Source organism: Pipistrellus hanaki (assembly GCF_964339955.1).
Source record: "Pipistrellus hanaki genome assembly, chromosome: 12".
Lineage (NCBI taxonomy): Eukaryota > Metazoa > Chordata > Mammalia > Chiroptera > Vespertilionidae > Pipistrellus > Pipistrellus hanaki.
In genome coordinates, this window is record NC_140514.1 from 38,594,857 (window position 1) to 38,607,518 (window position 12,662).

Here is a 12,662-nt window from a genome sequence, read left to right on the forward strand (position 1 = left end):
ACTCCCAAGCCCTAAACCAAAGCAATTTCTCCCCTGGAACTGACCCTGGGGTGGCTGGCGGCCGGAGGCTGTGCATGGCCACCGGCTGGCATTTCTCAGAGGGAACTCCTGTGTGAATCCGGAGTGTCTGGGGCTGGGGAGGGTCCAGGGCAGAGTCTGTCTCTAGTCTGACGGTCTGGCCTGGCTGCCGGGGGTCTGAAACCCTCTGCAACTCTGACCGGCGGTGGCCTGGGCCCCGCCTGGCCGGGGTGGGCTCCTGTGGCCCCGAGCTGTGCTCCCTCCCCGTCCCTGGTCTGTGGGGCCTGGAACTGCCCGGAGACTCTGCTGTGCCCGCTGCCTTCTCCCTGGCCGAGGGTTTGGGGGAACACACAGGAATTTCCCAGAAAACATTTGTCGAAAATAGTAAACTCAGTCAGGAAAGGAGGCTCGTGGAAATGCTGCTGCCCAGGCTGCCCGGGGGCTTCGCTGTGGGCGGGGCGGAGTGGACGTCCAGCACAATTGTCTGGACCACGGGAGGGGCGACTGTGGCATGTGGTTCTGGGCGTGTGGCCCGTGTGGCGATTGGGCATAAGAAATGTAAAGTGCTGTTTAATTCCGAGGACCTCTTGGATATGGGGCTGGGGCTGCCGCTCCTGGGTGACCATCTGGAGGAGGCACTGGGTTTACCTTGAATGGAGAAGAGGGAGCGGACTTAGGGCTCACGTGTCCTCAACACCAGACCTACTGGGCAGCACCCCTTCCGGGGGGCGGGGGGGTGGGGGGGAGGGCGCGCAGCTTTCTGCTTTTCCCAAATACCCCCTCAGGGAATTCTGCTTTGCTCTCCCCTGGTTGAGTACCAACATTGCGGTGGTTTGAGGGAACCATAAGCTCTGTTTAACAGAACTGCCACCAAAATAGACTCTGCTTTGAGGTCACCGCAGTCCAGAGAAGGGCCCTTAGCATGAGGGACCCAGAGACCGCTTTCGAGAGCCCTGCAGGTAAGGGGGCTCAGGGGGCCTGACTGGGTGGTGGTGGGGGCCTCAGTGAGGGGGGGGGGCGCTAATCATGAGAATGAGTGGTGGCGTATCTGTCAAGGCAGAAAGCTCCTGTGTCCTCTTTGTTGCCCTCGTGGTTCTGGGGGGTCAGAGCTGTATAGATGGGGTGGTCCTGAGGAGGCAGCCCCTTCTGTGGGGACCAGGGCTTTCGTCCCCTCAGATCCAGACTCAGTCCTGGGTGGGGCTGGGACATTCTTTTTAAAAAATATATTTTATTGATTTTTTTTTTACAAAGAAGGGAGAGGGATAGAGAGTTATAAACATCGATGAGAGAGAAACATCAACCAGCTGCCTCCTGCACACCCCCTACTGGGGATGTGCCCGCAACCAAGGCACATGCCCTTGACCGGAATCGAACCTGGGACCCTTCAGTCTGCAGGCCAACGCTCTATCCACTGAGCCAAACCGGTTAGGGCAAGGCTGGGACATTCGTAGGCTTGGGCTCCCCATGTCTGGGCTCCAGTCAGGGCCCACCCCCTCTTTTGCAGCACAGCTTTCAGAGAAGTCCGGCTCTGCTCGGGGGAATTTTCTAGTTGAGCTCAAGGAGCTGTTTTCCGAAGTGCATCGGAGGCTTGTGAAACGGTCCACTTACAAAGGGTTCCTGAGCGGGAGAGGCGGGAACCGCTGTGCGCGGAGATTTACAGCGCGCCGTGGCCTTGAGGGGCTCCGAGGCGGCGGCCGCGAAAGGGGCCTGTGTGATTGCTTCGGCGCTCATTAGCTCCCCGGAGAACTCGCATTTCGAAGAACACATTTTGGGAAACGCTGGTCTATCTACATAGGATTCGGTCCAAGCTGCTCAGCGTGAATCCAGGGCCGTGTGTGACCCTCCTCCTCCTCCTCCTCCTCCTCCTCCTCCTCCTCCTCCTTCTCCTCTTCCTCCTTCCTCTGTCCCCCTGCCCTGTGCCCGCTCTTCCTCCCCTGAACCAGATTAACTCCTTGCTGTGTCCCAGCGCCTGTGCTCTTTGGAGCCTTTGGTCACCTGTGCTGGGGGCCTCCACACCCCCTTTTCCTTGGTCTGTCTTGAGAACGTCCACATTAAAAAAAAAATATTTTATTGATTTTTCACAGAGAGAAAGGGAGAGGGATAGAGAGCTAGACACATTGATGAGAGAGAATCATCGACCACCTGCCTCCTGCACACCCCCTACTGGGGATGTGCCTGCAACATGTGTACATGCCCTCGACCGGAATCAAACCTGGGACCCCTCAGTCCATAGTAGACTAACGCTCTATCCACTAAGCAAAACCAGTTTTGGCCGAACTTCCACATTTTTGAGATGCAGGGTAGGGGACCACCTTTGGGAAGACGGACTTAGTGTCACCAGGCCACACTGAGTACCCCCCACCCTTAGCACCTTAGACACCCCACGATTAAGCTGCACATCTCCTTGTATTGCAGCTGTTGTTTAGTTACCACTTCTAACCGGTAGTCATGCTCTTAAGAGCCTGGGCCGTGTCTCATTCATCTTCATATCCCTCGCATGGCGTTTACCTCCCACATGTGGTTAGTCAATCATTGTACCCGGAGTGAATGATGGATGACAAATAGCGCTCGAGTGAACATCTTTGTACATATAGGTTTTTGGTTAATTTGGATGATGCCCAGGAATATGGGAAGCGGGGTATAAACAGTGCGATGTTTTCCTGGGCACGCTGCCCAATTGCTTTCCTGAAGAGTTGCTGAATTGCATCCAGCAACGAAGGAGAGTACACCTAGTCCGTCAAACGTGTGCCAACACTGGGCTTTATACATCTACACAATTTTTCTTAATTTTACAGCGAAACTATTGCTGTCTTACAGTTTTCAGTTGCGGCGCCTTCCTATGACGAAGCCTGCTCTCTGAAGGACCCTTACCCTGTACACATGGCAGCCGGAGCACTGGGCTAAGAGTCATGGTGTGTCCGGTCGGGGCCGTGTGCCAGCACCGGCTAGTGACTTAGTCTTCCGGGGCCAAAGCTCCCTCTCTGGCAAGTGGGGTGATGCTACCTGCCCTGGCCCCTATTCTGGTGTTCTGAGCTGGTTGGTGGAGGGCCCACGAGGAAAGCTTAGTGTTTGGGGAACGCAGAAGTGTCTGCCCTGGAGCTCCAGGAGGGGCTGAGTGGCAGAGCTGGGGCGCAGGACTCCAGCTCCAGAGAAGCATCACCTGCCTGGGGCCTCTCCTGGGGACGGAGTCCGGCAGGACCTTGCTCTGTGATCATGGCCGGAGCGTCCCAGGGCAGCTGTGGTCGTCCGGGAGCTCCAGTCCAGCTGCATTTCACCTCAGCTCTGGGGGCATCTGCCTGGCCTGGCCAGTAGGCCCGAGGCTGGGTGGACCAGGAAGAGAGGGTCCTCACCCTTCCTTCGCCTCTCCCTGGGATCTGCTCCTCCTCGCTCTTGGCTTTCCTGGAAGAGGGATGTGTCTGTGCATCTGTCTGGCTTGCCTTCCTCTGACCACCTTGCTTCAGCAACACCCACCCCCACTTGCTTCTCTTTTTTTTTTTTTGAGGGGCTGGCCCCTGTGGCGGGGAGAGGCCAGGCCCCGGCACACAGTAGCCCAGTGTCTGAGGCCCCAGGCCTCCGGGCCTGCTCTTTACAATGCCTTTGTTGTGTGTGTTTTCCTCCCCTGGGCGGGCGGGGCGCGCGTGTGGGTCTGGGTGATTTTTGTTTGAAAGCCGCCCCCGCCTGTCCCCCCGCGCTGAGCTCATGGCTGTGCTGATGGGGCTGCTGGAAGGAGCCGGCCGGCTCGGGGGCCAGCGTGGGGGGTGCTGCCAACACCAATACAGCGTGCGCGGCCGCTACAATGTGCAATTGTGATCTTTGTGTAAACGCGGTCGGTCTGGGGCGCGCGCGCTTATAAAAATAAAGCGTTGGGAAGCACAGGGGGTGGGAACAAAAGGGGCTTTTTCGCCGGCTCTCTAATATGGTTTTATTTATCGGAACGCTCCCTCTTTCCCTTACTGGAACCGGGGAGAGGTTCTCTGCCGAGCTTGGAGCTGATGGTATCACAGCCAGACGGTTTCATTAAATGCACAGACGCCGCTGGGCCCTGCCAGGGGCAGGAAGGGAAGGGCCCGGGCCGGCCCTGCCAGGCGGGTGCGTGGAAGGGGGAGCCCCGTGCCAGGGAGGCCCCCACCACGCAGAGGCGGTGAGAGGCGGTAGCCTTTCTCCCCTGCCAAGAGCCTCCTGCTGCCCTCCTCTACCCCCAGAATCAGGTTCCAAACCCGTTTCCTGCAGGAAGTCCTCCAAGATTCACCCCGTCGTGCGTTTGTGCCTGAGGCTGAGGAGCTCATCCAGGCCGGCGGCTGCCTCCTGTTAGCCGAGCCTGTCCTTGTTCACCCCACAGCTTCTGCCTCCTAACGGGCCCCCCTGGGGTGACAGCGGGAATCTCAGACCCTGCTCCCTCCATCCCACAACGGGAGCCCTCCCATTGCCCACCTGAGCCTCCCCACCTCTTCTGTCGTCCCTCTCCGCCACCTCCTGTGCAGTGGCCGTGGTGTGCCATTTGGTCTCTTTAAGGCCAGGGAGCTTGTCCTGCTCACCTCCCGTTTGGGGGGAAATCCTGTCTCCCCATCCCAGCCCCAGGATCGCAGTTGGACATCCCAGCACCCTTCCGAGACCAGCAGGGCAGAGCCCATTACCTCTGACGCCCCTTTGAGGCCACATGTGGGGTGAGGGGTGGCATTGGGTTGGACTGCGAGGCTCAGAGGATGCCAGGTATTGCAGGATGGGGCAGGCACGAAGGGGAGAGGGCATATGTTAGAACATTTAGGCTCCATCTTCTCAATACATCTAGCACCCAGCCGCCAGCCTCCTGCAACTCCAGACTTTCCTGGCATGTGCCCTCAGCATTTGGCGTGTTTGGTCTTATGAAATGGCAGCAAACTGGACCCCTCCCCCAGGCTGATGCCCTGGGGGGGGGGAAGTTGCGGAGCCCCTTCTCCAGACCCTCTGCTCCTCTTGTAAATGACACGCGCTCAGTCTCACAGGTCCTTCTCTCTCATTGGTTTCCAAAGTGTGGCCCTGGAGGGCAGATCAGTTCCACCTGGGAACGTGTTAGAAATAGATTCTCAGCCACCAGCCCAGACCTAAGGCATGAGGCCCTGGGGTGGGACCCAGCGGCCTGGGTCAACCTTCCAGGCGGTTCCGCTATATGCTCACATTTGGAACTACTATGCTAGAATCTTTTCTAGTGACTAGTGGCTGGGTCCCAGGTCAGCAAGGCTGGGGCTGACATGCTGGAGAGGAGTTTGGGGAGAGCAGGAAGCTTCAGGGGCCTTAGAGTTTCCCTCATACCATCCATAGCTCTTGAGTCCATGTGCTTCTCTCTGGTGCCTTCCTGCCCATCTAAGCCACCACTGCCTCTGCCTGGTCTCTTCCAGGAGCCTCATACCTGGTCCCCCTCACTCACTTCTCCCCCCTCCGTGTGGCAGCCAGAGTGAGCTTGCTGAAATGCAGCCCTAGACACGCCATGCTGATGGCACCGACATCTCTGTTCTACTCTCCCTTCCTCAAAGAAGCCAGGTCTCTTCCTCACACATGCTACTGCATCTTATCTCTAGTCTTCAAAGCACTGATCAAAATGGTAATTTTATGTTTGTGTGAATTATGGTTTTGATTCAATTGCATTTTCAGCCCCTAGCCTCTAGCCTGGCATACAGAAAGCACTCAATAAATGCTTGTTGGATGACTGAATGAACAAATAAATGAGCCATCCAGGGACTCACTTCTTCTAACTGGACCTTGCCCCCTGGGGACAAACCCAAGAAGGAGCCCAGAAGGGGGAGGTCTCTGGGTTTCTGTGCCCACTGGCCTGGATCCAGGCTCCATTTCCCTGTGGTGGCCTGCCCGTCCGCTCCTGGAGGTCAGGGAGAACCCAGGAAATGGGCGCCCACCTGACACTGCAGCACCAGAGGGCCAGGCACAGCTCTGCTCCAGCTTTGTGGCCCGAGTGGCTCCTGAGCAGCCAGTTCTCACGGTCTCTGCCGTGTCCTGTCTCCCGTCCCTTCTCCCGCCCACAGATCCCTACGCAATCGTCTCCTTCCTGCACCAGAGCCAGAAGACGGTGGTGGCGAAGAACACGCTGAACCCCACCTGGGACCAGACGCTCATCTTCTACGAGATCGAGATCTTCGGCGAGCCGGCCACCATCGCCGAGCAGCCGCCCAGCATCGTGGTGGAGCTGTATGACCACGACACCTATGTGAGCCTCCTGCCGTCCTCTGCATCCCCTCCCCGCCCACTTCCTCAGGGCCCAGGGAGGAATGGGTGCACCCCCAGGCTGGGACTGATGGCCTCTCCCCGGGCCCCACAGACTGCAGAGCGGTCAGAACCATTGTAGAGGAAGGAGAACTGGATTGCTAGCGCCTGTGCTCTGCCCACGCAGCGAGAGGGGACAGGTCTGGAAAGGAAGGTGCTGGCCGTGGCTCACAAGCCGGGGTTTCCTCCGCCTCTAACTTGCTTACATGATCCCAGGCCAGTCCCTTCTCCTCAGAGTGCTGTGTTGACTCCATACGTTGATTAAGCACTTGTGTGCTGGGCTGGGTAGCCCTTCACTTCGGTTCCCAGTCTAGGTGGGACCCGAGACGCACCCACAGACAGAGAATCCTCCAGGGCAGTGGTTGGCAAACCACAGCTTGCGAGCCACATGCGGCTCTTTGGCCCCTTGAGTGTGGCTCGGCGTTAGAACCATTTCTGCAAAATAGACTCGCCCAGGCCGAAAACCAACTTCTGCGCATGGGCCACGAAGTTTCAATAAACTGTATGTGCGTACCAACATGTAGTATTTTGTGGAAGAACCACACTCAAGGGGCCAAAGAGCCGTATGTGGCTCTCGAGTTGTGGTTTGCTGACCACTGCTCCAGGGAGACAGTGGGTCCCTGAGTGCCATGTGGCTCTGAGGCATAGCCAGGCCCTCTAACAGAGCTGTCCACAGAGTGTCCTTTGCTGATGGAAACGCTCTGGGAGCCACTAGCTACGTGTGGCTGTTGAGCAGTTGAAATGTGGCTAATGCAACTGAGAATCTGACTTCTGAATTTCTTCTAGTTGGAATTAATTAAGCTTTGAATGTAAATAGCCGCAGGTGGCTGGCGGCTCTAGCTTGGAAAGCACAGCGGTAGAAGGTTCCCAGGAGGGAGAGTGCGCTGTGGGCTGGATGTGCAGAAGCCTGTGGGGAAGATGCAGCCCTGGAGCAAATGTGGGGTTTGGTGTGGGTGTTGGCAGGAGGCAGCCTTGGGGCAAGTGGGAGACCCAGGAGAGAGGAGGGCAGGCGGGAAAGGAGGAGAGCAGAGAATGAGGCCAGGGGAGCAGGGCACTGACAGGTCAGAGTGACATTTTAAAAAGAGCAGAGCAGAGAGAGACTATGTCAGCGGATGGGGCATGTGGCAGAGAGATCCCTTCCTAGGTTGGGGACAGCGGTGCGATGAAAAGGAAGAGGCAGGGTTTTGAAAATGTTTCCAGAAAGAGTTGCCATGACCGGATGTCAGGTGCCCTGGGAGGGTGTGGAGATGGGGGTGCCTCCAGGTGATGGGGGCCAGCTGGCAGTGGGCAGTGCAGACCTGGGCTGGGGTGTCAGCCTCCGAGCTCTTCCTTTGGAAGGAAAAGCTGGCCCTTTGGGAGTGGGGTGGGGGTGGGGGAATGAACAACTGGAGTCTATTTGGGATTGTTTGGAGAAGAGCACAGGGCCTGGGCCTTTGCGGCAGGAGGGGGAGGTAGGAGGACCAGGAAGGTCCTGGGCTGAAGGAGCAGGTGCAGCCATGACCTATTCTGAATGGGTGGGCTCCAGGGACCTGGGGGAGAGCAGAGGCTGTGCTCATTGTTAATGTAGCCAAGCAAGTTTGAACTGTGGCAGATACCCCGAGCTCCTGCTGTCCTGGCTGCCAAGCTCTGCTCAGACCCCCCTACCCCAGCCTCTCCGTGACCCATTGGTAACCAGGGGTCTTCAAACTACGGCCCGCGGGCCACATGCGGCCTGCAGAGGAGTCTGATCCGGCCCGCCAGGTTTTTTGGGCAGTGAGCGCAGCCGAGGTGTTACAGTAGGAATTAGTAGTTCATATAGTCCGGCCCTCCAGCTCTCTGAGGGACCGTGATCTGGCCCCCACTTAAAAAAGTTTGAGGACCCCTGGGTAAGACTATACCTGCCCAGAGCAGCCTTCAGGAGCCCTCCTGGGACAGGGGCTGGTGTCTACTCTGAGTGGTTGCTGCTGGACTGTCAGTTGATGACCTGGGCATTTATGCAGCAGCTGGTGGCTACCCCAGAATGGCTCTCCGGGGTGTCCCCAGCAGGGAGGTGACTGCAGGTAGGGAGACCTCCCAGTCCTGTTCTGGGTTTCCCCAGAGGAAGGCCTTGAGCAAATCACCAGGGCTTGTGAGGGCTGCAGCACCAGCTGTTCTGTGCCCTGCCCCTGCCCTGGGGAAAGCTGACCACAGGCCAGCGGGGTCACAGAGGGCCATGTCGGAGGCTGAGCTTGGGCAGGGCTGTGGGCCATGGCTAGTAGGGTAGAGGGCAGTATGGCTGGAACTGGCCCATGCAAAGGCCAGTGGTGAGAGAGCAGCCAGGGCCAGCAGGCTGGCGTAGAGGGTGCGCCAGGAGGGAGGAGAGGGGAGCAGGCTCCAGTAGGGGGCCTTCCATCCCAGGAGAAAAGTTTGGACTCTCTCCTCTAGGCAGTGGGGAGCCAGGAAAGCGCCCGAGCAAAGGTCAATACATCATTTCAGCAGGACTCATAGAATTCGATGAGCGGTCAGTTTCTCTGTCTGGAAGGTGGTAGAATTTAAAGGTGCAATGAACAGGTGAAACAAAAGGCCTTGGAACTATCAAATGCCTAGTCTGTGAGGGCGCCAGAGAAATGCTAGGATCCCGCCACTCTGGTCTCTTATTGGCTCAGAGCTTGATTAAGTTAAAACACGGCTCTGCTAGTTGGATACTCAGAGGCTCTTCCCCACCATGACGGGAATTCACACCTAGCAGCAGTGACCGGGGCCACTGCACGTTGTTCTCAAATCCTTTTAAGGGGGCAGAGCTTGCTGTTCAGCACCAGGGGTTGCCCATTAGGGTTCAGGAGGCCCGATGTGGGTCTGACGATCCGGCTGAGGCCACCAGAGTGCTGGGCTGGGGATGCTGACTCCTCTTTCTCCACTCCCTGTCCAGGGTGCAGACGAGTTTATGGGACGCTGCATCTGTCAGCCAAGTCTGGACCGGATGCCCCGGCTGGCCTGGTTCCCCCTGACTCGGGGGAGCCAGCCGGCAGGTGAGCTGCTGGCCTCTTTTGAGCTCATCCAGAGAGAGAAGGTGAGGCTAGGCCATGTGCAGATCCAGAAGGCGGGGAGTACCGGGTGGGGGAGTGTGGGGGACACAGGCAGGGTCAGCCTGTGGAAGGCAGGGGGCTGCTGAGCCATCCTCTCACTCCACCGGGGGCCTGACAGTGGGGAGCACTGCAGGGAAGCCAGGCCTCCTGATGAGGCTGGTCTCAGCCATCTTTTCTGAACCCCAAATCAGGACACGCTCTAACTTCGGGGTCCAATGCTGGAATCTCTGAGTCCTCTGGCCATTGGATGTATATCCTGAGATTGTTTCTGGTTTTGGCGCAGGGGCTTAATTGTGGTAGTGGTGGTGGGGGGGGGAGGGGTGGGCAGGGGGACTCCAAGGACAGGAAAAGGCATAACCCCTGTTCCACACTGCTGTGCCACAGCCCAGCTGTGATCCTGGGCCAGCCCCTTCCCTGCTGTAGATTTGGGGGTTTGTATTAGAACTAAATCATTAAACCTACTCTTGGTGTGATGTGAACCCCAATGTATTAGCCAGAGAGAAGTGGGGCGGCTCCAGGTGAAGTGTTGGGAGAGGGACACAACCTAGGCCAGCCTGGTTCCCGGGCACGCTGCCTCCAACTCCCAGGCAGCTCCGAGGGGCCCCGGACTGTCTGATCACTGGCATATGCCACGAGGGTTGTTTTGTGGTTGGCAATGGCTTTGCCTGGCCAAGGAAGAAGGGAAGGTGAGGGGGCCCTGAGTGACAAGCCCCTGAGCGAGTTCTTTTCTTCCTCTAGCCGGCCATCCACCACATTCCCGGCTTTGAGGTAAGTCTTGTTCTCAATGTTTCTTCTTCAAACTCCCCACTGGCCTCCCTGTGTCTGTAGCTCTGTTCTTTGCTAGCAAGGGCAGCGGGCAGAGGAGACCCAGTGGGGCCCCAGGGGTGGGGTGGACAGGGGCCGGGTCCTAGCCCAGCTCAGGCCTTTCCTGCCCATCTTCCCTGAGAAGATCACACTCTCCAACTGAAGGGACCTCACGATCATCCAGCTCAGTGCCTCTTAGCCTGCTTGCAGGTTCGAATCCTTGCAAAGCCTTATCAATCCCAGGTGCTCAGGCCACACCTCAGACCAAAGGGAGCAGGATCTTCCTGGCATGGCCCAGGCATTGGTGGTTTTCAAAGCCCCTCGGGAGATTTTAATGTGCAGCCAGCTGAGAGCCATCAGCTAGCCCAGTGGTCGGCAAACTTCAGCTCAAGAGCCACATGCGGCTCTTTGGCACCTTGAGTGTGGCTCTTCCACAAAATACCACAGCCTGGGTAAGTCTACTTTGAAGAAGTGACATTAGAAGAAGTTTAAGTTTAAAAAATTTGGCTCTCAAAAGAAAATTCAATCATTGTACTGTTGATATTTGGCTCTGTTGACTAATGAGTTTGCCGACCACTGGACTGGCCCAGCTTGGCATCACGAGGATGCTGTGGGAAATACTTCTTGGGACCCACTGCAAACTGACTGAAGCTCAGCCCGTTCACAAGCCCTCGGAGGGTTCTGGCACATACCCCGTTTCAGAAGCTCTGGTTTAGACCGTGGTTCCCAGCTCACTGTGCCCACCAAGACTGGTTTATTTCCTCCACTAGGCTCCCTTGTCCCTGCTCTCCTCCTTTCTGGGTGTCACAGTTGAAAATGCAGACCTTTTGCTGTGGTGCCCAGGCTCATTGGTTTCTCAAAATACGACTCTCGGCCGGGCTCAGCTGCAGCTTTGGGAAGTGGTCAGCGGGGCTCTGTCTGGATGCCTCCTCCTTAGGGGCAGCCCACCAATTTGTGGACAGCTCTTACCATGCAGGCCCTCCTGCCCCCTGCCCGGCTCCACTCTTTGCTTCTCCCCCTGCCCCCCTTCTCTCGCTCCCCATCCCTCTCCTTGTCAAGTCCAAGCTCCCGATCTTAGTTTGCCAGACCCTGGGGGACCTGTTGTTTCTTCTTGGCTCCCCAAGTTCACACGCTCGAAGAGGAGCGGCAGCTCCAGGACCTGAGGCCTGTCTGCTTCCTGGGCTGCCCCACAGGCCCCGGCCCTTCCCACCACCTGTTTGCCATTTTCCTCTCTCCTGTCTGTCACTTCCAGACATGCCTGGGCTCTAGGCGTATGTGTTGGCCTCCTCTCCTACCAGTTCCTTGACATCAACGTCCATCACACCTTCTTTCTCAGGGACCACATGGGGGGCATGGCTAGAAGCACATGGCACTTGCCGGGGATGGGAGGTGGTCTCCGTTGGCTCCTCATAGGCGATGTCTGGTGTGCTGATCTCTGCCCAGCCTAGTGCGATTTGTCACTGATGGCGAACTCTTATCCCCCCCTTCTCTCCTCTTCTCACCATCTCCTGGATGTGGAACGCCCCATGATGTGGTCCAGGTGCAGGAAACATCACGGATCCTGGAAGAGGTGAGGTGGACCCTCTTGGCTGTGGCGGCTGCTGGCGGGGGGAGGGGTGGGCAGAGACAGAGGGGAGGTCAAGGCCATCTTCTGGACCCGTGCCCTGGAGCCTTCAGGGTTCCTGGTTCTCCAATGAGCACGCAGAGACCTACCTGGTTTCATTCCCCTCACTCTGCCTGGGGTGAGTCCTGGAATGATTCTGGTCTCAGAGGACTTGCTATTCTGTTGAAGATCAGATTCATCTAGATCGTATGGTTGGCATTACGTAGTCTCATTTGGCCGAGGACCAGGTGGCATGTTTTCAAGAAGAAAATGTTCATAAGAGGCCAGAGTAGGCAAGGAAGCCTCTCTGGTGGAGGGGGCATCAGCCAGGCATTGTTTCAGGAAGAAGGGGGGAAACCTGCTTTTGGCCACAAGGGGACCAGCACCAGGTTAGGGCCTGAATGGTCAGGGCCTGGATGACTCAGAGGCTAGGAGGGTTGGGGACTCTTAGTTCTAGAAGGAGTTTGCGGTCTGTCCTTTGTTATGACGATGAGGAGCACATTCCTTATGGCTTCCTGCACATCTGGGAGTGGGTCCTCATGGATGAGTAGGGCAGAGGCCTGGGCAGAGAGACAGGAAGGAGAGCCCTGGTCAGATGGGGGTTGGGCAGAAGGCAGCTACTTCCTGCCGTCAGGGAATCCCCAGGCAGGGAGCGAACACCATTTGACATTTGCAGTGCAATTTGGACTTGAAGTGCAGGGTCAGGATGTGGGATCCGCAGGCCCTGCGCCCCTTACCTCACTTCCTTTTGCTCCCAGACCGAGGTGGGGTCCGCCAAACGAGCTGGCCGTAATTGCGCCTGACAGGCAGCCTCCTGCTTTTGGCTGCCGGTGGAAAGACTGCCGATTTGGAAAGGGGAGCGGAGTTCTGTCCAGGGAAGCAGCACGGAGCCCTCTCTCAATTGAGAGCGTTCTGTGGCCAAAACCCACAGCCTGCTCCAA

General features: G+C 57.5%; 1 protein-coding gene across 21 annotated transcripts in view; it reads left to right on the plus strand.

Moving 5' to 3' along the window:
• The window catches only part of DYSF (dysferlin), a 192,137-nt gene that overhangs the window by 117,559 nt on the left and 61,916 nt on the right, over positions 1-12,662 (plus strand). For all 21 annotated transcript variants that reach the window (XM_084901152.1, XM_084901143.1, XM_084901159.1 and 18 more), the window contains 4 exons: positions 6,033-6,214; positions 9,158-9,298; positions 10,053-10,082; positions 11,659-11,688. In XM_084901152.1, coding sequence (XP_084757278.1) covers positions 6,033-6,214; positions 9,158-9,298; positions 10,053-10,082; positions 11,659-11,688 — 383 coding nt within the window. The remainder of the gene's footprint in view (positions 1-6,032; positions 6,215-9,157; positions 9,299-10,052; positions 10,083-11,658; positions 11,689-12,662) is intronic.